Source organism: Fukomys damarensis, unplaced genomic scaffold, assembly GCF_012274545.1.
Source record: "Fukomys damarensis isolate Sample0158 unplaced genomic scaffold, DMR_v1.0_HiC HiC_scaffold_17, whole genome shotgun sequence".
Lineage (NCBI taxonomy): Eukaryota > Metazoa > Chordata > Mammalia > Rodentia > Bathyergidae > Fukomys > Fukomys damarensis.
The window spans coordinates 23998305-24023968 of record NW_022900929.1 but is presented as its reverse complement, the minus strand read 5'-3'; the positions used below and the strand labels follow the sequence as shown (position 1 = coordinate 24023968).

Here is a 25664-nt window from a genome sequence, read left to right as displayed (position 1 = left end):
TTAATTTTCTACTTTTTTTTTTTTGGTACGGGGGATCGAACTCGGGTCCTTGTGAGGCAGGCGGAGGCAGGCGGTGGAACTTCTGAGCTAAATCCCCGGCCCAAACAATATGGCATATTTTATGGGCAGCTGCCTCACACATCTTGTGTTTGCCACATCTCTGGGTCCTTGCACTTGCAAAGCAGGAGGCAGCACCATTGAGCTAAACCCCTAGTCCCTTCTTCCTTTGCTTGGTGTTTAAAGTCAGGTGTGTGAGAGCTCAGTCTTGGGTCTCTCCACACCTACTGTCTCCACTCTTGCTCATTTTGCTCACCTGTATGCATATGGTTCCCCACAGTATATTTCTGTCTTATCCTCTGTCAGGTTGCTTAGACCAAAAATCCAGTCCTTTCTTATCTCTAGCCATCAGCCACTGTCGTCCAGCATTAGGGTATTACTTATGTATTTATTTATTTTTGATACCAGGGATTGAACTCTGGACCTTGTGCTTGCCAGGCAGGTGTGATGCCATTGAATACGTCCTTAGCTAGGGTATATTTTAAATGCAGTTACTTTCCATTCTTTCCACTGTTGACTTTGTAGTCCATCATCTCTAGTCTGCATTAAACTATTTTAACAGTCTTTTGGCTTCTACTCCTGCCCCTCTTCCATTTTCTTCTCTATGCAGCAACCACATAAACATTACTGGGACCAGATTAGCCCTTGTGTAAAATTCATTGGCTTTCCATGCTTTACTGCCTTGTCCCAGCCTTCACCACCCTCCCTTCCTCCAAAGCACACATTTTCCACCTACAGGTCAAACTCCTTCCAAGCCTTCCTATTTCAGAATCTTTGCACTGCTGTTCCCCGTGCCTCATAATTTTCCTTCTTTCCTGCTGCCTTCTTAGATGGAATGTCCCTTTTCACTCAATCCAGAATAAGTCCTCTTCTTTTGTAGCATCTTGGTTTACTTTCCTTGTAGATAATTCTAAGTTATCTTATTTAGTCCCACAAAGGCATCAGCCAGCATCTTGTTTATCTTGTGCTTAGTACTGCATTTGCCACACAGAAAGTATGCGGCAAATACTTGTCGAATATAGTTCTATAACAGGATTCATTTAGTAAATGTAAATTAACTAATAGTCATTTGCTGGGTGTGTAGATGTTTTAGATTTTCCTAAGTGAAATAGATTGAATCTGTATATAATAACCTGTATGCTTCTCCCGAGGAGCCTTTGATTTGTTGATGAGAAAATGGGGTCTACCTCGGGGTGGGGTGGAGAGGCCCTTGAATGGCAAGGGCTGGAGCCTGACTGCAGATCCTGCCTGGCCTTGGACGTGGGTGTGGCTTCAGGGGGACTTGATGTGAGCAGGTGAGGGAAAGTTCCTTGGGTTTTTACTGCTTGCTTTCCTTTGGTTAGAGAGTATAAACCTACTGAGTCAATAGTACATGGAAACATACTAGAAATTTGACTGAATGACAAGAATTTAAAGACATCTTGTTCAGGACTGGGAATGTTGCTCAGTACACAGTGCTTGTCTAATGTGTGAGGGCCGGGATTCTAGCCCCAGCATGATGAAAACGAACTACCTATTTGGTTTTTGTTTTTGTTTTATTTTGTTTGAGATAGGGTCTCACTATGTAGTTCAGACGGCCCTGGAACTCACTCTGTAGCCCAAGCTGGTCTCGAACTCACAGCGATCCTCCTGCTTCAGCCTCCTGAGTGATGGGATTACAGGCATGCGCCACCATGCCCAGCTCAAACAACTTATTTGTAAACTTATCTTCCCTTGTTCCAACATAAAACACTCCTCACAGAATTAAGTACTCTGTGTATGAGACTTGGTGTGTGGCTTTCTGTCTACCACCTTGAGATCATCTGTGTGCCTGCAGAGCTTTATGTTCTTCCTTCATCTGGGGAATGGACACTATTTGCCCTCTGGTATCTTTTTTTTTTTTGGAAGTCCTCTCAGGATTTTTCCCCTCTGGGGCTTGAACCCAAGGCTTTTGATGTGAGCTGCGTCTTCAGACCTTTTTTCAGGGGAGGGGCTATTTTGAGACAGGGTCTTCCTGCATTGGTCCCACTGCCTCACCCTCCCAGAGTACTGGGATTGTAAGTGTGCATCACCTCACCTGGCTTATGAGGATTTCTCAAAATTTCCAGCCAGCTATACTTAGATTTGGCAAAGTTGGGAAATAGACATGGCAGTTTAGCAACAGGCCTGAGAAAGCATACTTGTTCAGCAGCTCTGAAGAGGGTACTGCAGGTTAAATTATTCTTTGATTTTAAAGCCTGCGTAGATTTCTGCACCAAAGTTTAGTTTTTCAGAGCATGAATTGACACCATAGGCTGAACATAGGGGAAATTGAGCAATTCTGTTCGTCATTATGTTCGTAAGTTAACTGTGTGGCAATTAATGGACACTTTATATGGTTTTTTTTTTGTGTGTGTGTATGTGTGTGCTTTTAAGAAAAGTCTGCCAATAGATCATTTTGTACTGTTTATTCAGAATTTGTTTTTCCCAAGTAGTTGTTTACACCTATTAAATTGACTCAGCAAGTTAAGCAGATTTTACAGGTTAAATTTCAAAAAGCAAGTTATATTCAGCCAGCTAATTCATTACTCAGGGAAACTAAGTAATTGCCTACTATTTGACTAGTCTTTAAAATTCACTTGGAATATTTTTTTTTTCCTTTGGTACCAGGGATTGAACTCAGGACCTAGTGCTTTCGAGGCAGGTATGGTGCCACTGAGCTAAATCCCCAGCCCTTGTCTTAACTCTTTTGCACAGGCATAAGCATTCTCCAACCTGCATACACATGCACACTTACTTTACTGAACCATTTCAGTATTGCAGATACCTGAAGAGGGGCATTGTCCTGTGTACCCACAATGCCATTGTCACGCCTAGGAAACAGCGCTGATAGAACTGTTATTAAAAGGGTCTGCGTGTCATCACATTTCTGCCATTGTCCTAATAATGTCATTTTAGTTGAGGTTTTTCTCCCTGATCTGTTATCCAGTAAGGAATTGCACATTGCATTTAGTTGTGCATCTTTAATCTCCTTTACTCTGTAGCAGTCTCTTAGGTCCCTCTCCCCCTGATATTGGCACTGTGAGAGATGTCATTAGTACTTGAAGAATCAAGGCCAGCTGCTTAAACCCTCGGTTTGGAATGATCTGGTTATATCCTCATGACTAGTTTCAATGAAACGTTTTTGGGGGCCCGTTGCTTTAAGCGATGCATCTTAGTGCATCCCGTCATCATTTTTGTGCTATTAAAGTCGTAACGATTAAATTGATGTCTGTCTGATATCACACGTAGCGGTGCTTATAGTCACTTCTTGAGGATAAAAACTGTCTTTAAGAATTTGCCATCATTTAGGCCATCATATAGATACTGTACTCATTTACCTTGTTTTCCTTGGTGCTGGAATTGAACCAGGGCATCGTGTGTGCTAAGCACGTGTTCTACCACTAAGATGCACCCCGTCCCTAACTGACCCTTTATTGGACAAAGGAGGGCCTAATGTATATTGGCATTTACTCTGTGGTTAGCTAACCAAGAAAAAGTATTTGTGGAAAGGAAATCAATGAATAAATCGTATTTTGCTGGCCAAAATGTGCAAGGTGCAGTACCTGTTTACACTTGATCTTAGCCAAAAGGCTGAGAATTGATGCAGTACCTGTTAAAACATCTAGTGTTCTCCTGGTCCCCAAATACAAATTCATTAAAATGTCTCTGTGGGACTGGGGGTACAGCTCAGTGGTAGAGTGCTTGCTAGCATGTGTGAGACCCTCCTTGGTCCAACCCCCAGAACCACAGTAAAACAAAACAGAATAAAATGTGTATGGAGGAAGATTGCCCTTCTCCTGTGTTCTGGGAAAGGCAAGCGATATTCTCTGGATTCTCACGTGAACAGTGTTGACTTGAATGAGGGGAGTGCGTGGGGCAGCTTCCTCAGGGCACAGAGTGTGCTGCACGCCAGGTGAGGTGTGATTGGGAGTAAATATGACACAGTGGCAGCTGGGATGGACCCATCTGCCCTGAAGAGAATGCACGTTAGTGCTCTGGGTGGACTGTTGCAGGCAGGGCCATCCCAGTGCTCTGAACTCACAGGCATGGTTCTTCTTTGAGAGAATAAGGCAGGAGGGATTATAATTCAATTCCAAGCAGACAGGAGGAAGTTCCTGATTAAGCGGGCGTAGGAGTCAGTTTGTCATTTTCAGTTATAAGCAAAGCATGTCTCATACTAGTAATCACACATTGGCCTTCCTGGATTAGGTTCTTTTTTTTTTTTTTTAACAGGGATTGGGACTCAGGCCCTTGCATTTGTAATGCGGGCAGTGGAACCACTGAGCTAAATCCCCAGCTGGATTAGGTTCTTTTTAGCTATAATTCTCTTTGTGCCTACTGTGAAATTGTAACTGCTTGCTGAGTTACTGGTAGCGTTTGGTTTAAGATTTTTTAATGTGCTGACGTGATGATAGTGTGATATCACCGTACTGATGACCTAAGGCCTAGGCCTGTCCCTCTGTAAAGCACCTGCTACTTTTGCTGTCCCTTTTTTTTTTTTTTTTTTTTTTTTTTTTTTTTTTTCGGGATTTTTTTTTTCTTTTTTTTTTTTTTTTTTTTTTTTTTGGTACCGGGGATTGAACTCGGGTCCTTGCGCTTGGAAGTCAGGCAGCAGAACTACTGAGCTAAATCCCTGGCCCCTTTTTTTTGTTTGTTTTTTTAGGTGAGGTTTCCTTATATAGTTCAGGCTGGCCTTGAACTCACTAAGTGATCCAGGTTGGCCTCAAACTGGCAGTGATCCTCATGCCGCAGTCTCCCAAGTACTGGGATTACAGGCGTGCACCACCATGCCTGCATTGCTATCATTTTTTTTTTAAATTGGTACATTTTAGGTTTACATAATGATCACATTCATCATAGGGAATACCTATATCTTGCTGGGTTTTTTTTCCCCATTCCCTTCTCCTTTCAACACCTCTTTGCCTCCTTATTTACAAAGCTTTATTTCCATTTTTTCTATTTTTTCTTGTCCCTTCTCCCCCATTCCCTTGTTCCCCTTCTCATTTGAACATTTGCTTCCTATTTCCCAATATCTATTATACATTTTGGTCCTTACAGCGTCTACACTAGAGAAACAATGTGCTAGTTAAACATGTGTGTCTGACTTACTACACCTAAGAGTATGATCTCAAAGTGCATCCATTTACCTAGAAATGTCTCAAGCTTATCTTCTTTATGGCACAGTGGTACTCCATTGTATAAAAAAACACATCTTCTTTATTCATTCTTCGGTTGATGAGCTATTTTCAAGATTGAGCTGTACAGACTGTGCTGCTTTGAACATGGGTGTGCATGTATCACTGTGGCATGATGCTTTTAATTCTTAGGCCACACTTCTAAATCATAATGTATCCCCATTTTTAGTTTAAGAGGGTAAGCTCAAGGAGAAATTAACCCACTAAAATGCACACACTTTGTGAGTGGGTGGCAGATTGGGATGTTAACTATTGAATAATAAACTCAATAAAACACACAGTATATGTGACAGACATGTAATATATAAATTTATATCTGTCAGATTTCAAAGTTGTGTTTAGTTGTCATATGATACTGTCTCCAGGCTGTTAAAAGCAATAAGTACTTTCAGATGCGATGTTCTAGATCATGTCCTTTGTAATGTACTGTAAACCACACCCTGTGTTGAGCACACCTGAGTGACATTTTGGCCTAATCAGCTGTTAGAGCAGGTCGGGGGGACCAGGCTCTTGACCACTGCTTGACACGTAAACTGCCTGCGGAGTTGACCGAGAAGGTGAACACATTGGAAGTCCTGTGTGCTCAGGGGATTCTTGACCCCTGCTGTGTTGGGAGCATAGCCAAATTTGTTTGTGCTGACTTGGCCAGGGAACTGGCGGGAGGTGGGTGGTACTGGGGGAGGAGCAGGGTTAGAAGGGAGCAGCACTGTTTCTCCGCTTCTTTCTGGCGCCTGCACTGTATATCAGACCCCTCTCCTTTTCAGCTTTGCACCCACGTTCCTCCTGTAACTGACTTCTCAGATGTCTCACTTCCCTTACCTTCTGCCTGTGGAGATTTGGGATCCATACAGTATTTTAGTCACTTGTCTTGCGACGGGTGTGTGATATGCTGTGGCCATAAAAAGGAAAGACGGTGTGGAAATTGTCCATGGCCTGCTAAACCGTGCGGGACTTCCGACATTTCTCAGCTTTACGTTGTAGTGCCGGTTCCTGAACCACGCTGCTGGGACTTGACAGGAAGATTTTACAGACATTTAATGTGCAGAGCTCAGGCTGATGAGAGCTTGCTTTTCTTTTGCAGGAAGGATGCAAATTCTGCGCTGCTCAGTAATTACGAGGTAAATAGCTTGACCGGACTGCTTTTCCTCTCTGGTGGTTTGCCCTTTGTGAAGATCATTAAAGCAGAACAGAGAGCACCATTTGCTGGACCTGTGAATATTATAAGTGTGATGAATTATACGCAGGGAAACTCGGTAGACTTTTTAGTGAGCACTCTTCCCTTCTACCCAGCCTGGATCATCACTTGGGATCCCTTTATGGAATAGAAGCATCTATTTTAGAACCATTTCTGTCTGTAAATATAATATATGTAATTTCCTAATATAATATTCATCCCTTTTCCTAATTGCCATCTTTTTCCTATCAGATGTTTTGAATATATCATCACTTTGATCCTCATGTAGCCCCAAAGATATTAACACCCTTATTTTGAAAGTGAGAGTTTAGTTTACCATTATAAATAATCAGAATAAGCAGATTTATTTGAGGAACTTTGAGGGCTTGAGGACAGGGCTTCTGGGGAAAAGCAGGAAAGAGAAAGAGATTGGTGAGAGAGGAAATGTCACAGTGTTCTGACCTATCTCCTGCTTGTGTGGCTTCACTGTGGCACTGGCAGAACCCTCTGCTGATGTAGAAAGAGCCATTCAGGGCCAGGGATTTAGCTCAGTGATTCCACCACCTGCCTTGAAAGCGCAAGGTACTGAGTTCGATCCCTGGTACCAAAAAAAAAAAAGCTTAATTGAATACCTGTGTTTGAATAATACATTAAATTAATTATGGCACCTGTGTACCATCATTCAGCTTTTTAAAACTTTTTAATAGTTGTATATAATTGTCATTTTATTATTTCATTTCTTTTTTTTTTGGTACCTGGGATCAAACTTGGGACTGTGTGCTTGTGAAGCAGGCAGCAGAACCACTGAACTAAATCCCCGGCCCTGTTTCATTTCTTATGATAATTTACTGTAATTTAAAAAATATTTTTAAGTGATTTGGATCCTGCATTTGTCTATGTATGTATTTCATTTGTATAGAAAGATTCATTTGCGTTTAGGAATAAGATTTGTATATTTAAATTTTTTATGGTTATAATACAAAGGAATGTATTTTTTAAAAAAAGAAAGAAAGCGCCATTCATACACACACTGTCAGTTTCCCAGATGTCACGGTCTAAACTCATGACGACTTAGGGGAGTCTGGGCCTCCCTTGTGTGACACATGCAAAATGAGTTAGGGTGGTCGTCTTCCTTCCTAAGGGTTTGGCCTATGTGGTTGCTGAAGGCCTTGGGTTCAGCACCCACTCATCCCTATCACCTGCTTCCTGGACTCATATTTGCTCTAAAGCGAGACTGGAAGGCAAGTTTCTGGGAAGAAAGGAGGTGTTGTGCTTTCCTCATTATCCTTCAAATCCATTGGCCTTGAAATAAGTATATTTCTTAGATTTGCTCATAAAAGCCAGGTGTGCTTATGCTGCACCCTGTAATCCCAGCACTCAGGAGGCTGAGACAGGAGGATCACTGTGAGTTCCAGGCCATCCTGGGCAACATATTGTAGTGAGTTTAAGGCCAACTTGGACTACATAGCGAGACCCTGTCTCAAAAAAAATTTATTTTCACTCACAAAAATCTTTTGTGTCTTTGTTTCTAGGTGTTCCAGTTACTAACTGATCTGAAAGAGCAGCGTAAAGAAAGTGGGAAGAACAAACACAGTGCCGGGCAGCAGAACTTGAGCACCATCACCTATGAAGTGAGTCTGGGCTCCTGCAGGCCCTGCTGACCTTGCCCTCGGGGAGGGGCTCGTTCTGTTGGTGACCACCCACCAAGTCAGATCTCCTGGCCCCCCTTCAGTAGTTTGGCTGTAACCCAGTCTCTGTTGTGCTTACACAAGCGGGAGGAATGCAGACACTTAGGTACGGCTTCCCTCACTTCTAAACAATGTTTGCAAGTTTGGGGACAGCCTCCGCACCTGAGTCCCGCTGTGGTGTAGTAATCCCTGGAAGGACTCATAGGAGTTGCTGAAAGCTGTTCCATTCACAATGTATTCATCATATGGGAAGGACATGGATTAAAATTGGCCAAGAGAAGAAGAGAGTAGGGGCAGAGTCCAGGAGAAACGCCAGGTGCAGAAATCCTATCGTCCTCTCCCGTGAGGTCAGGAGGTGGCCCTGTCCTGCAGTCTCAGTAGGCACTGAGTGTTCCCAGCCAGGGGAACCAGCCAAGCCTTTGGGTCCAGGATTCTTATACGCAGCCAGCACCACCTGAAACATACGCAGATGACCACGCTCTCCCCTAGGTCACTGTCAAGCTATCCAGTGTGACCAAAGGGCCCAGAGACTGACAGGCACACATTCTAAAAGCTCCCAGAACCCTTAAGACAAAGACTAGACCTTCTCTTCAGGTAGGGCCAGATTCTTTATTTCACAGAAAGCAGTACTTATTTTAAATTAGGCCAAGTGTGGTGGCACATGCCTATGATCCAGTACTCAGGCAGCCAAGACAGGAGGATTGCTTCAAGTTCAAGGCCAGCCTGAGCTACCTAGACCCGGTCTCAAAATAAAAACCCAAAAAATTTAGTGCCAATTGGCATAAAAAAGAACTCAGAAGTCATTTATGCTTTTAATATGTATTGACATTTTGCTGTGTTCTGTTCTGATTTTATACTTTGTCCTTAAAATTTATGTTATGTTTGTTATGTGGTGTTTGATTTTTATATATGTTATTTTAATTTAATGCTTTCTTACTATTTCCTTTGAATTCTGGGGTTTGTTTGTTCGTTTGTTTTTTCGTCTCTGTACACGATTTGGTTTTAGTTATTTTTAATTTGTCTTTCCAAAGATTTTATTGAACTTCAGTCAAGGAAATAAAGGGTTTAGCACTTTCATTGCAATTCCTCCTCTTCCAGTTTTGCTCATTTAATTGTGCATTTAAAACTTTTCATTCTTTTATTCATATTCTCTTTCATTATTTAGTTCATGTCTGGAAGAAGAAACTATTTGTTGGCATTACTTTTGTAACCAAGTTTCAAACTGGGGAGTGTTCTTCCTCTTTGTGCTAAATCACACAGTTTAAGCTCACTGCAACTGTATTGTTAAGTCCTTCCTTTGATACTGTGCCATGAGGAAAGAGATGCTATCAAGTGTTTCAGGATAATCTGTTTCTCATGTTCTTAATGGGAATGGACAATTTCTTCTGAATATGATGGTCTTGGGTTCAGCTTTTGTTCTTCAGAGAGTTCTAGGTGGTGAGAAAAATTTTGGTGTCCTAAATTTAATTACAAGGTTTGGAGGATGGGAAAGGAGAGATGAGTGAGTTACTCAGAGATCTACAGGCCAAGCACATTCTTGAATGCAAGTTAAAACCTTTAACTCAGTGGGGCATGGTGGTGCACCCTTGTAATTCAGCACTCCCGAGGCTGAGGCAGGAGGATCACTGTAAGTTCACGTTCAGCCTGCACTATATAGTAAGATCCTCAAGTCCCCCTCCAAAAAACCAAAATAAAACAAAACCCTTTAACTCAAATCTAGTCCAGACCCCTAGGCACCTGCACATCCTGTTTACACTCCTAGGAATCCAGAAGCAATAGTCACTTCTCCTTGCTGACCGCCCTTTATCCCAAAATGTCCCCTGCTTTCTGTAGTCCCACCCTGCTTACCTGTAACCAACATTGGTACCTTGTAAACAACATCTACCTTTTTCCCCAAAGTTTTGTTGCTGAAACATTCTTAAAAAGCTCTTGGAGGGTGGGGGATTTAGCTTGGTTGTATTGCCACCTGCCTTACAAGCTCAAAGTCCCAAATTTGATCCCCGGTACCAAAAATAAAAAGCCCTTGGAGAGCTGGTGGTACGGTTGACTGTAGAGTGAGCACATACTTAGCATGCTTGAAGCCCAGGGTTGAACCCCCAGTACCATCCGTCAGTCTGTCCATCCTCTTGGCTCTAGCTGTGGACAGATTGCAGCCATCTTCAGCCCTGTGGCTGTAGTCCCAGGAACTTGTCCAAGGACCAGGTCCTTTATTCAGCTAGCATCTGAAACCGCTCAGTAAACCCTTTTATTCAGAGATCCCTGAGTCTGCAGAGTTTTGGTGTAACATGGGTATTATGTTGTCTATATCTGTTTGGAGGAGTCTGAGACCAATGTGGGCTTTGGTGCTGTGGATTGAACTCCAGGTCTCAGGCATGTAGGGTAGGCACTCTGCTCTTAAGCTACATCCGTAGTCTTTTTAATTTTTATTTTGAGACAGAAGTCTCACTAAGTTGCCCAGGCTGACCTCACTTTTGAGATCTTCCTGCCTCAGCCTCCCATGTAACAGAGATTACAGACATTTGCCAACAGGCCGACTGATATTTTGTTTACATTTCTGTTTTTTTTTTGTTTTTTTTGTTTTTTTGTTTTTTTGGTACCGGGGATCAAACGGACCAATATTTTGTATTTCTGAGAGACTGGGATGATTAAGGTTACTGTTTTTCAGGTTTGAACTTCATTTTATTTTATTTTATTATGTTTATTTTTTGGTACCGGTGATCGAATTTGGGCCCTTATGCTTGCAAGGCAGGCAGCGGAACCACTGAGCCAAACCCCCAGCACTTTCTCCATTTTATTTTATATTGTTTTATCTTATTTATTTTTTGATTTTTGAGACAGGGTCTTGCTATCTAGTTGGACTTACTGTATAGCCCAGGCTGGCTTCAAACTTGCAGGTATCCATGTGCACTAACATCGATGGCTCTGGGATCCCCTCTAAACAAAAATTTTTTAAAAAATTTTGAAATAATTTTACAGGAGAGTTGCAGAGACAGTGCTTGAGAGTTGCCATGGACTGTTTTTCCTAGTTTTTTAATGTAAATATCTTGTATAATACTAATACGATTATCAAAGCCAGGAAAAAAAAATTTTTTTTTTTTTTTTTTTTTTTTTTTGAGACAGGGTCTCACTATGTAGTTGAGAGCGGAACTGGAGCTCACTATGTAGCCCAGGTTGATCTCGAACTCACAGTGATCCTCCTGCCTCAGCCTCCCGAGTGCTGGGATTACAGGCATGCACCACCACGCCTGGCTAAGCCAGGAAATTAATATTGAGACATACTGTTAAACTATAGATTTTATTTGAATTTCCCCCATTTTTGTTTGTTTGTTTTTTTCACTGTGGCATCCAGTTTCTATTCACAAAGAAAAAGCTCCAGTCCACCTTTTAATTTTTTTGCAAAATTCCTGACATTACAGAACTAAACTGAAATGTATTAATATTCCACTCATTACATTTTCATGACAAACAGAAAAATTCATGAGCCAAAAAAAAAAAACCACAAACAAAAACAGGGGGAAGCTTATAAAACTAAATATGGATCTCAGCATTAACAGCTGAACAGAGAAAGGAATTAAAACGCTTTAATTAAAAAATCACGAGTGGATAATAAAGTGTGTAGAAACTGAAAATTTACAAACTATTTAAAACCTGGAATCACTGACTGTTCAGTAGCTACACAGATGGATCATGGGTGGTGGTGAACAGCAGAAAGGGTTATGGATGAATCTGCATTGTTCTAGCTGCTCCCCATGCCACCCGTCTCCGAGGAAAGCCTGACATTGATTAGATACTGAGCCAGGCTAATGCTGGCAGCAGATCCAGTGATGGTAACCTACCTATCAGTAGATCCTTCCACTGGGTTCGCAATTTTGATCTGCGCCCCAGACATCTGACAGATCTCATTGATTTTGGCGCCTTGATGGCCAGTTATGCAGCCAATCAAATCATTTGGAATGGTGAGTTCATGAGAAGTAGTCTTGAGCAGATGCATCCAAACCTGCACTGAATCTGGTGTTGCCATGCGTCATGGGAAAGTGAGACTGTTGCATTGCCAATTGGTGCAGCTTGGTCAAAGCTGGCTGTGGAATGGCATACTGTCCTTGAATGGTATAGGCCTCTAGAGGTGGTCCCTCCAGGTCAGGGTTGAGGCACATGGACGGGGTGGTGTGGGGAAAGCTCGCACTGTCGCTGCCTGTCCTGACCACCTGCAAAGATGGCTGGAGAATTTGATGGCTTGGGCCGGTTTGGGATGGTCATGCCCTTCGGGGGGGACTGGGAGAGAGTCTCTAACATGACCACGCAGATCTGTTTGACACACTCGATGGATTGCGGAATGCCAGCAATAGTGATAGCCCGCTCAGTAAGTTGGGGAGCATATCCCCCACCACTTGAACCTGAGCCCCTGTAGTATTTCCTTGATTTTACAACCGCCTTTTCCAATGAGAGAGTCACACTGACTAGCAGGAACCACCAGCCTCAGAGTGACAGGGGATCTACTGGCAGCTGTGCTATTGGTCATTGAGCTGCTGATGTCCTCTTCCAGTTTGTCAGTGATCATAGCAAAGGCTTTGAAGATGGCATTAGTGGGTCCAGCCAAAGTGATAATTCGTTCAGGACAATTTCCTTCTGAGATGTTGATACGTACACCACTGTCCTCGCGCATCTTCTTAACTGATTCTCCTTTTTTTCCGATGATACTGCCAACTTCCTTTCCATGCATAAGTAGCCGGATGGTGAGAGTGACGTTTAATCCACCTTCAATCACACCGGTGTCCATGTCGAGTATTATGGGGAGCTGGACTTTGAGTGGTCAAGTCTTTGGTCACTGGCAGGGGTCAAAGCCAAAAACTGCAGGCGCGAGACGACTGAGGGGCAAAGGGGAGCGGGTGGGAAGGGGAAGGGCGGGAGGTGGGGGGGTAACAATAAGGGCGGACAGGAAGGCAAGCACCCCACCCCCACCCCCACCCCCCTTGGGCGGGCAGAGGAGGAGGAAGGGGGAAAGAGACCCTGGGGCGGGTGGAGGGCGCAGGCTGCGGCTGCTCCCTGCTCCGGCTGCTTCCTCTGCTGGTCTCTTCCCCCATTTTTTTTAAGAGTAGGAAAAATTTATTGAAAGATAGCTTCTGTCTAAGAAAGACAGAAAAGGGACCGTAAGTGGGTTGCCCACTGACCCTGATTCTCAAAGGTGTTTTATGGGGCGGGTTCAAGGTGGAACAAAATTATGATTAGCCAGTAGGATTATGACAAACATAGTTGCTTAGGTTGTATTGATTAAATGGGAGCCAAATGCAGCAGGTGTACAAGGAGTGAGCAAGGATTTTCCGAGGTAAGGGGTGGGTCAGGGGTCTTTCTTGGAAGATCTTGGTCCCCACCCAGGGGATACCTGTTTAGAATATCAGTCACTGCTATGCTGTGAGGGTGTGGTGGTTTCTCCTCTTTTATAATCCTGGCCTTCAGGTCAGTGAATGTGTCTTGATCTCCTTCTCCTGGCACAGCTCCTCTCCTGGAGGGTCTTGAGGGCTGCCCCTAACTGCCTCCATCCAGTGACCTTGGTGGGAAGGCTTCCAAAATGGTATAGGGCAGCAAGTAATCCAAATAAGCAAAAATAGTCCAAACAAGGGAAATATAACTCCCAACCTGCTAGATACCTGAAATTTGAGTTCGTGTTCTCTAGAATTGAAGAATGAATTCTAGGAACAACAAAGGTTAAGAGTAAGAAAAATTTATTGAGAAAAAGACAGCTTTTAAGAGAGACAAGGGTTGGGGGCAGGGGTTTAGCTCAGTGGTTCTGCTGCCTGCCTCACAAACTCAAGGTCCTGAGTTCGATTCCTGGTACCAAAAAAAAAGAGACAAGGGGGACCCAACAGCGGGTTGTCTCTGAATTTCCCCCATTTTCCCACTGCTATCCTTTTTCTGTTCCAGGATCTAAACTTAGATACCATTTTGTATTGATAAAAGAAAAAATCTGAGTTGACCTAAATTTAATTAGGAGGGCTGAAAGATGGAGGGGAAAGAAACAGAGCTTTGGAGGAGTCAAGCCCCCACCGGACCTTCTGAGACCGGGAGGAGACCTGTGCGCGGCTCCGCCCCCGCCAGCCGGCCTGTGGCTTCCCTTAGCCCTGTTAGCCCTGTTAGGCGGGCGCCTGCTGGATTTTAGCCTCCTCCCCAGCGACACTTGCTTCTGCATGCTGTGTCCTTCCCTCCCACAGCCTCCCTCCGTCCCTCTTTGTCGCGAGCAGGGAGCAAGTATAGTAATAATAGGCAGGCGCCGGTAGCCTTTTTAGATGCTTTAATCACACAGTAACTACCGCCCGTCAGTTGCCACTCCCTGTACATGCACAGATCCGAGGAGCGCGACTTTCTTCTGTAAGGTGATTCGCGGTCAGCGTCGGCTGCGGCCACGGTCCACGTCTCCAGGGTGCACTCCGGGCTGGTGCCCTCCTGTGTTCTGGAGCAGAATCTTGGCTGTGACCTAGTGCAAGATCACATATGTGGCCAGTGGCCAACAAGTCTCTGGGTCACCGAGTGCGACGAGCTGGTCTTCTGCGCTCTCTCCTTTATACTAAATTCTATGGCTGTGTGGCACTGATTCGGGCTTATCTATCTATTACACATCAGGCAGGGTTACAGGTGGTGAGGATATCAAAGTCACACATCAGGCAGGGTTTACAGGTGGTCAAGGGTGTTACAGTCACTGCACCCAGGAGGGTCTTACAAGTGCTTATCATATCAGGGAGCAACTCCTACACACACACACACACACACACACACACACACACACGCCCACTCTGCACATGGGCTCTCCCCACTTAATGAGCCTTGTTCAGTCATGGCCTCTGTCACGGCCTCAGGCTCAGTGACAGCTTTAGTGACAGCCTCAGTGCTTGTTGTCATTGGAAAAGGATGTAAATAATATAATGAATTCTGCAATAACTATTTGCTCTCCACACTCTTCTCTGTAGCCAGTGTAGTTTTTGGGTCAACAGTTGATGCTGTCCTTCCCTAAATTTTCAGTATTTTAAATTTTCTATTTTGTGTGTAAGGAAGCCTCCATAGCAACCCAAAACCTGGGTTTTGGTTAGCAACCAGCAACCTAGAGGGGGTTCCTGGAGGCTCTGCTCCCATCCCGTACTTAGTCCAGGAGGTTTGTGGCCTGTATCCTTTATATTAAACCAGTAAGCGAAAGCTCCTCTGGGTTGTGAGTTCTCGGGAGCCAAGGAGGGGCTGTGGGGCACAGGGAGCGGCAGCTGGGAGAGCAGGATGGCCCTGAGCACCTAGCCCTCCGCCAGCCTCCGACGTGGACCCTGCAGAGGCAGTGTCAGAACAGGATCCAGTCAACTTTGGTTTTCTTATTCAATCCAGTGGGCTCGTGGCTGTTTATTCATTGGATTTTTTTTTTTGTCTTTAAAAAAATTGTGATGACTTCATATTGATTTTTTTTTTGGTACTGGGAGTCAAACTTGGGTCCTTGAGCTTGCGAGGCAGGCAGCAGAACCACTGAGCTAAATTTTTAAGATCAGAAGTTTTTTTTTTTTTTCCTCCCTAAAATACCATTAATTATTCTTCGGTTATAGCAGCCGGTTTTCTGTCAGAATTCTTTTGCTGTGTGAAGATTGGCTCCTGAAGGCATTTGTTTTGTAGAGACTGTCTAAAAGAAAATGTAGACTACTAAGTTGGAGCCATTGTCCTCCCTTTTTCTTATGGAAGTTGGTCTAATGCTTGCCTTTTCCTTTTCCTTTCTTTTTTAGACATTAAAATACTTATCCAAAACTCCATGCAGACATCAGAGTCCTGAGATTGTCAGAGAATTTCTCACAGCAATGAAAAGCCACAAACTGACCAAGTAAGTGAATATTATCTTAAGCAGGAGGAGCGGTGCATAGTGGAAAAGCCGTTCTCAGCAGCTGTGCATTTCCGTTTTGCCGGGTTTTGGGATTGTAATGAACACTGGGCACTTTTGAGGTAGGGCTGTGATGTGTTAGACAAGACAGCTGAGAGGTAGACAGTCAGACCTCCTAAAGCCAGGAGCAGAACCCGGTGGGTTGCTTTTTTTGTTTGTTTTGGTTTTGTTTGCAGTACTGGGGATTGAACGTCTCACTGAGCTGTATTCCCGACCCCTTTTTAAATTTTTAAAAATTTTGAGAGAGTTTCACGAAGTTGCCCAGGCTGGATTCAAACTTGTGACCCTCCTGCCTCAGCCTCCCGGAGTGCTGGGTCTGCAGATGAGTGACAAAATGCTGATCTGCATTTTTTTGGTTTGTTTTAAAGGCTGAATATACCACATTTGTGTATGTATGTATTTTTAATTTTAATTTTTTTTTTTTAAAGAGGATCTTGCTTGTAAGTGAGGCTGGCCTGAAACTCGCTATGTAGCCCAGGCTCCAGTTGGCAGCGATCCTCCTGCCTCAGCCACCTGAGTACTGGCATTACAGGTGTGTGCCACCACACCTGCGCTGGAATTGCAGATTTCTTTGAGGAACCGCCATCCTCTTTCTCCTAGCACCTGCACCAATTGACTTGCCCCAGCAGTGCACACTTCAGGGTTCTGCAGCCCTGCCTGTGTGTGTGGCCTTATTTTGAATATTCAAAATGATGTAATGATGAACATCACTGCATGTGCTCATTGACCATCTCTGTATCTTTTTTGGAAAATGCCTAAGTTACCCTTTGCCCATTTTTGCATGAGGCTTTTGTTGTTGAATTTGAGGAGTTTTTTTTATATATTCTGGATATGAATCCCTTATCAGATAAAAGATTTGCAAATGTTTTCTCCTATTCTGTGGATTGCCTTTTTGCTTTGTTGGTAGTATCCTTTTCATGTCCAAGGTTTTATCTGTTTCCTTTTGTTTTTTGCTTTTTTTGGTACCTGGGATCGAACTCTGGTCCTTGCACTTGTGAGGCAGGTGGTAGAACCACTGAACTAAATCCCCAGCCCAAAAGTTTTTTGTTTTAATGAAGTCCAATTTGTTTATTGAGACAGGGTCTGGCTGTGTAGTTCAGGCAGGCCTTGAACTCACGGCAGTCCTTGACTCTGTTTTTTTCTTTTTTTTTTAATGCCTCCTGTTCCCAGAAGTCATTGTCACATCCAATGTCATGAAGTTTTCCTCTAAGAATTTTATAGTTTAGCTCTTATGTTGATGTCTGATTCACTTTGAGTTCATACTTGTTAGGTGTAAAGGTCCAAGCTCACTGTTTTGCATGTGGCTTTCTATAGCTTTTCAGCATTATTTGTTGAAGTTTGCCTTTTCTCCCTGAATGCTCACAGTATCCATGTCACAAGTCATCTGCCACATATTGAAACTTTTCTCTCCCGACCGTCCCATGGCTGTGTGTCTGACTTTATGACACTGAGTACCATGCTGTCATTCTTTGAGTGCTGTCACTTTATAGTAAGCAAATATGATCCTCCCACTTTGTTCCTTTTCCAGATTAGTTAGCTATTCGGGGCCGCTTCAAAGTCCATATGAATTTCAGGATAGATTTCTCTATTTCTGACAAAACATCATTGGGATTGTATTGAGTGCATCTGTCTCTTTGGGTGGCAGTGATATCTTGGCATCGTTAAGTTTCCTAATCTGTGAACACTATTTGTGTCATCTTTAATTTCTTTGAACAGGGTTTTTTTGTAGTTTTTAATGCACATGTCTTTTATTTCTTTGGTTAAGTTTATTTGTGTTTTCTTTTTGGTGCAATTGTGAATGCAATTGAAGTAGCTCCTAGAGTCACCCCAGGAACACGAGCCGGGTGTGGTGGCGCATGCCTATAGTCCTAGCACTGAGAGGCTAAGGCAGGAGGATTTTTGCAAGTTTGACGCCAGCTTGGGCTACAGAGTGAGTTCATGGTCACCTTTATATAGTGAGGTTGTCTTAAACCCCACCCCACCCCCCCAAAAAAGAAGAAAGAAAAGAAAGAAGCACTACCGTCAGGGTGATCAGACTGAGGTGTTTACTAGGTGAACTGACTCCCAGCGTGCTGCTGCTCATGCTCAGAACGGACGGCAGGGAAGGAGATGCTCTCCATAGGCCTGAGATCCTGAGGTCCTCAGCCAGGGGTCAATGTGTGCAGTTCATATAGGAATTTGAGGAATTTTGGCTCTGGGCTAGGGCCATTTTCTTTAAGTAGTTTTGGCAATATTGTACAGCTTATCATTGTCTGGGAATGTTTAAGCCTCTAGCCTAGGGTTTTTTTGAGGCAGGAAGTGGCACCACTGAGCTAAATTCCCAGCCCTAGCTTGGGTTAAGTCTACTGAGCAAAACCTGAAGTTGGATGCTCATGGAATGGTCAAGGCTATGATTTTTTTTTTTTTTTTTTTTTTTTTTTTGGTGTGGTACTGGGGCTCGAACTCAGGACCTTGTGCTTACACGGCAGGCACAGTGCCACTGAGCTAAATCACTAACTCCAAGGCTATGATTTTTAATTAGGTATAGAAAATACAGGTTGACATGGCAAACACGTATAATCCCAGAACTCAGGAGGCTGAGACAGGAGGATTGTTTTGAGTTTAAGGCCGAACTGGGCTATCCTGAACTACAAAGCGAGACCCTGTCTCAATACATACATACATACATGCATACATACATACATGCAAACAAAGTACAGGGCCAGGGATTTAGCTCAGTGGTTCTGCCACCTGCCTTGCAAGCGCAAGGACCTGAGTTCAATTCCCAGTACCAAAAAGAAAGAAGCTAAAGTATAGGTCAGAGCTGGAGTGGGAGGCATCCTACAAACTTAGAGTTTACAAACACAACTGATATTTGTATGTTGATTGTGTCTCCTGTCACCTTCTTCTTTAGCCACGTTTGTTTATTATGGTAACAGGTTTTTGCTTTTTTTTTAAACTGGGGATTGAACTCTTGCCCTTGCGGCTTGGGAGGCAAGTGGCAGAACCACTGAGTCATATTCTCTGTCTGGTAACAAACAGGTTTTATATGGAGTCTCTAGGCTTTTCTAAATATAAGATCCTAGTCCCTGAGAACTGAGGTAATTTTATCCCTTCCCTTCCAATCTGTGTGCCTTTTTCTTTGTTTTTCCTGATTGCTCTGACTAGAACTTGCTAGACTGTTGAGTAGAAGTGACAAAAACAGGTGTTGAAATAGACATTGAATGGCTCTGCAGTTGAAAGTCTGTAAGAATAGGCCAAAGTCCAGTGGAAATGTCCTGTCAGCTGGGAACCCAGAGTGTGTGTGTGTAAGAGTGCTTAGGTTGGCCTGTTCTGTAGATTCTGTTGCATATAATCCTGATATCCAACTCCATTTTACAGGTAAATGAATGGAGACTCAGGCAGTTAAATACCTGCCCCAAATCCGGTGACTAGAATCTGTAAACCCAGTAGTGAAGTCTTTCAGTTTAACTGCAGCTTGATGTGGTTTTCTGAAAAAACTAGGAAGTGCTCATATGAAGACAGAGAGTGAGCGGACCCCTGGTTCTCCCTGCTGGACCCTGTGAACACGCTTGTTTGGCCATTGAGAAGAGGTTGCTTTCAGAGAAGAGTAGGACCCTTCCCTTCCAGACACCAGGCACAGGAACACCCACAAATATCTTAGGGTCAATGATGGATTTGTAGAAATACTTCTTTCATGTGATTTATTGTCTTTACATATAAATATCCATTTGTATTGCAGAACAGTTTCATTGTTCCTACAAATTCCCTGTTCTGGCCTTTTGTAATTAGTCATTTCCCTTTACCCATTGCCTGACAGATGATCTTTTTTCCTACAGTTTTCCCTTTGCAGAAAGGCAGAGAAATTGGATTCCCTAGTGGAGTCTCTTGGGGCTGGCTTCTTTCACTTAGTGTGATGTATTTGTGATTTACCAATGCTGCTTCATGTGTGGCAGTGATTTGTTTTATTATTGAGTGACAGCCATTGTAGAGACTGCAGTTGTTTTTTTGTTTTTTTTCATATCCCAGTTGAAATACATTGGAAAATTTTCTAGTTTTTGACAATTCTGAGTAAAGCAGCTACAGATACCTCATACAGGTGGTTCTCCCTTGGATATTAATGTTCTCCAAAGGCTCATGTGCTGAAGGCTTGGTCTCTGGCCTGTGGCCCTATGGGGAGGTGGGATTCAGGTCACAGGTGAGTCCCTGAAGGGGACATGGGGACCTGGGCCCCTCCCCTTTGCCTTTGTTTCTCACTGCCATGAGGTGAGCAGCTCAGCTGCACCATGAGCTCCCACCCGGATAATTCTGCCCACCTGTAGGCCCAGAGTGACCCAGCCAAGTGACCATGGACTGAAGCCTCTGAAGCTGTGAGCCAAAGAAGTTTTTCCTCTCAGGTATTGTAGAGGCACAGCGAAGCTCAACAACTAGGCCACACACCGAGAGGTCTGACAGGAGATTTTATTAGGGAAGGCAGGTTACGGAGAGAGAAGAGAGGGAAGAAGAGAGGAACAAAAAAAGGAAGGTCCTTTTATCATTTTGGGGTGGGCTATTGCTTATTTATGAGGAGTGGGCTACCTTTAACCTATCACAGGCCAGGTTGCCCTTTATGGGTTTGGTCCTGGAGAAACAGGTTTAACCTCTCCCAATTGCTGTGGCCTTGGGGGGAAGGGAAACTAAAGATAAGAGCTTGGGGTCTTTAAGAGCCAAGAAGCACCAGGAAAATGCAGCCTGTGATAGCAGTGTCAGGTCCCTCACAGGTATTTTGTCACAGCAACACAGGTTTTTGTGTAAATTGAGTTTTCATTTCTTCTGGACACTTACTTAGGAGGGGAATCACTGGGTCATAGAGTAAGTTTAACGCTTAAGAAAACACCAGATTTTCCCAAAGTAACTACTTATTTTACATTTGCCTCAACATTGTTAGAGTTTCACTTACTCTGTATCCTTGATACTTTTAGTACTGTTTTAGCTATTAAATTGATTTTAAGTAGTAATCTCACTGTGCCCTCAGTTTGCTTTTTAAAATAATATTGCTTGTATTTATTTGCTGTTCATTTATCTTTGATGAGGTATCTTTGATGAAGTATCTCTTCAGATCTTTTGCTTTTCTTTTTATTGTTAGACTTTTGATAGTTCTTTAGGTAGTCTGAATGTAGGTTTTATTTTTGCTGTGTGACTTTGCAGGTATTTCTTCCAGTCTTTGGTTTGTCTTTCCTTCTAGTAAGTGTCTCTGTCAGAGCTGCAGGTTTTCATTTTGATGAAATCAGTTTTGCTTTTCTTTTATGCATGCTGTTTTTGATGTATCTAAGAATCCTGCCAAACCCAAGGTCACAGATTTTTTTCTCTTATGTTTTCTTCTAGAAATAAGTGATTTTGAGTTAAATTGGAAGTTTCATTTGAGTTATTGGTTCACATTCATTTTGTGTGTGTGTGTGTGTGTGTGTATGTTAAACTGTTCAGTAGCATTTGTTGAAGACTGTCCTTTCTCTACTGAGCTGCCTTTGTGAAGAAAGAACTTATACACAGATGATGTAAATAACTTTCAGAGGGCGGGGGATTTAGCTCAGCGGCACCACATCTGCCTTGCAAAAACAGGGTCCTGAGTTTGATCCCTGGTACCAAAAAAAAGAAAGCAAGCAAGCAAGCTCAGGGGAACTCTGCAAAGTCTATGTCTTCATTCTGTATCTTGCACACTGCATGCTTCGTATCTTTTTGCCTGTACTCCATTGTCTGGGTCACAGCAGATTTATAGTAAGCACAAAGACAGAAGTGTGACTTCTTCAGCTTTGTGACTTTTCCCAAATTAATTTGACTTTTCTAGTTCCTTTGCCTTCTTATGTACCCCCCCCCATCAGGGATCAAACTCAGAACCTTGCGCTTTTGAGGCAGGCATGGTGCCAGTGATCTAGTAGCCCGGCCCTTTATGTACATTTTTTAATTGTCTTGATGATGTGTAGAGCAAATCCCACTGATTGTGCTTGGGATCGTGTTACACTTTCATTTCCATTCTGGGGAGAATTGGCCATGCTGCATCTTTCAGGTTCTGCACAGATTTGGTTAGACCTGATGCTCTTCTTCCCTGACTTGTGAGCCTTACCTGGATTTTCAGGTTTCAGGGGGCCCTTTTCCCAATACTCCAGCAAAAAGATAGGATTTCTGCTTGAGCTTTTTAGAGGTCCTTGGAGGTACTGCTGTACCTGTGCTCAGGGCCAGTCTTGCGCTTGAGGCCAGGACAGGGTGTGTGTGTGTGTGTGTGAATGTGTGTGTGTTTCATTGAGAAAGTCACCCATCCTTCACCCCAACTGATGGTTTTTAATTTTTTTCTCCAATCCATCTACTTTTGCTTGCTTTTCAGAACCCATTTCTTCTTCTTTTTTTTTTTTTTTTTGGTACTGGGAATCAAGCTCAGGGCCTCACATTTCAGAGTCCATTTCTAAAGCCTCTTATCTCTTCATCTCGACTGGCATTTTGCGTCCTAATCCTTTTGTCTTTTCCACCACAAATGTGGACCTAGCTACCTGCTCTTCACAAAACCTACAAATGGCAATCACCTTGCAAGCTGGCTTATGATCAGCCATAATCTACATAAGATTAAAGTAGACTACAATATATAGAAGGTTAAGTTCAGCTCTATTTTCCCATCTGTAATCCCCAAACTGAGGGTTTATGAAGTCCTTTGTGACTTTTTAGTATTCACCTTGGATTGAATGCTTGGTGCTGTGACTCTGCCCGAGCAAAAGCTGCAGGCAGTGTTGCACAGCGGCCAGTAGGGGGCGCTGGCGGACTTCTCGCTGCATGGCTGGGTCTTGGCTCTTGAACTGTGTTTGGTGGCTCAGGAGGCCGCCTGCCCACAGTCAAGATGGCCCTTCTCCTGCTGCCAGAGCACTTTAATGCAGGAATCGCGTGACATGAACTCTTTTGTCTGAATATCCCCGGGAGTGGGGCACCAAGATAATTGTACATAATTGGCCCGGTTTTATTAGTGTAAAGTGTGGAGCTCCATTATTTGCTTTAAAATTCTCATTTTCAGAGTCCATGAGGGTAGAGTATGACTTCCTAGCTCTAATCTACAAAGTGGTGGCGTTTAACTCGAAATCAGTTTGATGCTATGGCTCATGTAATTTTTTTTCTAATTTTTTAATTATTTCTTTTTTTTTGGTATCAGGGATTGAACTCTGGTCCTTGTGCTTACAAGGTAGGCGGTGAAACCACTGAGCTAAATCCCTGGCCTTATTATTTTACTTTTTGCTTAAGGTGTTTAGCTCTCTAGGAACTGCAGCCTGGCTTGTAATCTGACTCTCATCCTAAGATACAAAGCTGTTTGCCAGGAGTAGAAGCAGCCTTTGCAGCCCAGTTTAGCTGGGTCTGTAAGTAACCAGGAGTCCCATAGGGACCGGCATGCAATCTTTCTTCTGGGGCTTGGGGTAAGCACCTCCAGGGCCATCAAAACTTGGGGCGGATCACAGGTTCTCCGATTTGTCCGATTTCCAGTCTGCCCTCTGCACCGAATTGCTCCCTGAGTCCTAGAGTCTGCACTCATCTCTGCCGTGAGCTTTTCCTGGAAGCTGGGGTCTCCCTGCCTCTTCTTTAATTTGTCCTTCAGATTCCACTTCTCTGACACCAGCTTTGCTTCCGTTGTTGGGGGTGCAGTGGTGGGTGCAGTGCAGGTGCTGGGTGGTAGGAATGGAGAGACAGGGGCATGACGTGAGGGGAGCGCACCACTGTGCTTCCAAGACGACAGAGGTATCAGGATAAAGGCACAGCCTGCTGGGCATGAGCCCTGTGTGCTCAGTAAGGCACGGTCAGGAGGAGCCTGGTGTGCGCAGTGGTGTAAATTGGGCCATGAGCACTTAGGAAAGTCAGCTGATGCCAACCTAGAGAGGTGGACAAAGATTAGGTTTCAGAGGGTTCTGGAGGAGAATGGGAGGACTGTAAGCAGGGTAATGAGATGACAAGAGTTCCATCTTTTTTTTTTTTTTTTTGGTAAGAGTTCTATCTTTTGAAAGATATTTTAGGGCTGGGGATTTAGCTCAGTGGTTCTGCCGCCTGCCTCACAAGTTCAAGGTCCCAAGTTAGATCCCCAGTACCCCGCCCAAAAAAGATTTTTTTTGTTGTAAGAGTGAAGGTAGATATGGATGTGGTGCCACGTGCCTGTAATCTCAGCACTCAGAAGGCTGAGGCAGGAGGATCACCATAAGTTGAAGCCCAGTCTAAACTACATAGCGAGAGCCCAGGCTGGTCTCAAACTCACAGTGATCCTCCTGCCTCAGCCTCCCAAGTGCTGGGATTACAGGCGTGTGCCACCATGCCCAGCTCCCTATCTCAAAAAATTTAAATTAAAAAAAAAGAAAAAGGAAGACCTCTTTGGATAGAGGCTCTTGCCCTAAACTGAGAGGGTGCAGCGGCCTGTGGGAGTGCCTGGAGGGTGCAGATGCTGAATGGAAAGTATGATCAGGAATAAGTAGTAGCTGAATGTGGGCAGTGGGTAAGAGGGAGGAGGCAGGGATATTGTCCAGGTTTCTGCCTGGGTGTTTGCTCTTTTTTTTTTTTTTTCCTCAATAATGAATTTTATTTATTTATTTTTAATTAGCTTTATTGGTACACTTTAGATATACATAATGATCACATTCATCATAAGGAATTTGTACCTGTTCATAGTATATCTAGATTCTTCTTTTTCTCCTTTCAACCCCTCTTCCCTTCCTTTGTTTTTGTTTTTGTTTTGTGACACAAGGTCTTGCTATGTAGTTCACCCTGGTCTTAAACTCACTGTGCAGCCTAGGCTAGCCTATGCAGCAGTTCTCCTGCCTCAGCCTCCCAAGTGTATCATTATGCCTGGCCCCTTCCTTATTTATGAATGCTTTGTTTCCATTTTTTTCTTGTCCCTTCTTTTCTCCCCCATCCCTTGTTCCCCTTCCCTTTTGAACATTTCTTTCTATTTCCCAATATCTTTTATGTATTTTGGTCCTTATTTCCACTTTGTTTCTCACACCAGAGAAACAATGTGATATTTAAACATATGTCCTATTTATTTCACTTGAGTATGATCTCAAGGTGCGTCCATTTAGCTACAAGTGTCTCAGGTTTAGCCTTTGTGGCAGGGTAGTACTCCACTGTATAAAAAACCCCACATCTTTATCCATTTGTTGGTTGATGGGCATTTGGACTGTTTCTGAGATATAGCTATTACAAATTGTGCTGCTGTAAACATGGATGTGCGTATATCACTGATGCTTTTAATTCTTTCGGGAAGATACCAAGGAGGGAAACAGCAGGGTCAAATGCAACCTCTAGTCCTAGTTTTTTGAGAAATCTCCACACCGATTTCCACAACAGTTGCACCAGTCTGCACTCCCACCCACAGTGGAGAAGGCTTCCTTTTACCCCCATCCGCGCTAGCATTTGTTATGGGTTGGTTTTTTTGATAGCAGCTGTTCTTTCTGGAGTGAGATGGAATCTCAGCATTGTTTTAATTTGCATCTCTGAAATGCTGAGTGATGTTGAACATTTTTTCATGTGTTTGCCATTTCTACTTCTTCATCTGAGAGGTGTCTATTCATTTCACTTGATCTTAGCCAAAAGGCTGAGAAGCAGTTGATTGTTTGTTCATTCCAGATGCTCATCAGATCTTTAAATTTGGCGGGGTTTTTTTTTTTTTTTTTTTTTTTTTT

The 25664-nt window shown here is 43.5% G+C and overlaps 1 protein-coding gene and 1 pseudogene across 2 annotated transcripts in view; one reads left to right on the top strand and one right to left on the bottom strand.

The window, feature by feature from the left end:
- Crcp (CGRP receptor component) overlaps positions 1-25664 on the top strand; it is a 51790-nt gene that overhangs the window by 1936 nt on the left and 24190 nt on the right. For both annotated transcript variants that reach the window (XR_004517691.1, XM_033764906.1), the window contains exons 2-4: positions 6334-6370; positions 7959-8057; positions 15860-15954. Coding sequence is in view for 1 of the 2 variants with exons in the window: in XM_033764906.1 (XP_033620797.1) it covers positions 6334-6370; positions 7959-8057; positions 15860-15954 (231 nt within the window). In the remaining variant the exon portion in view is untranslated. The remainder of the gene's footprint in view (positions 1-6333; positions 6371-7958; positions 8058-15859; positions 15955-25664) is intronic.
- On the bottom strand, positions 11679-13014 carry LOC104862770 (annotated as a pseudogene).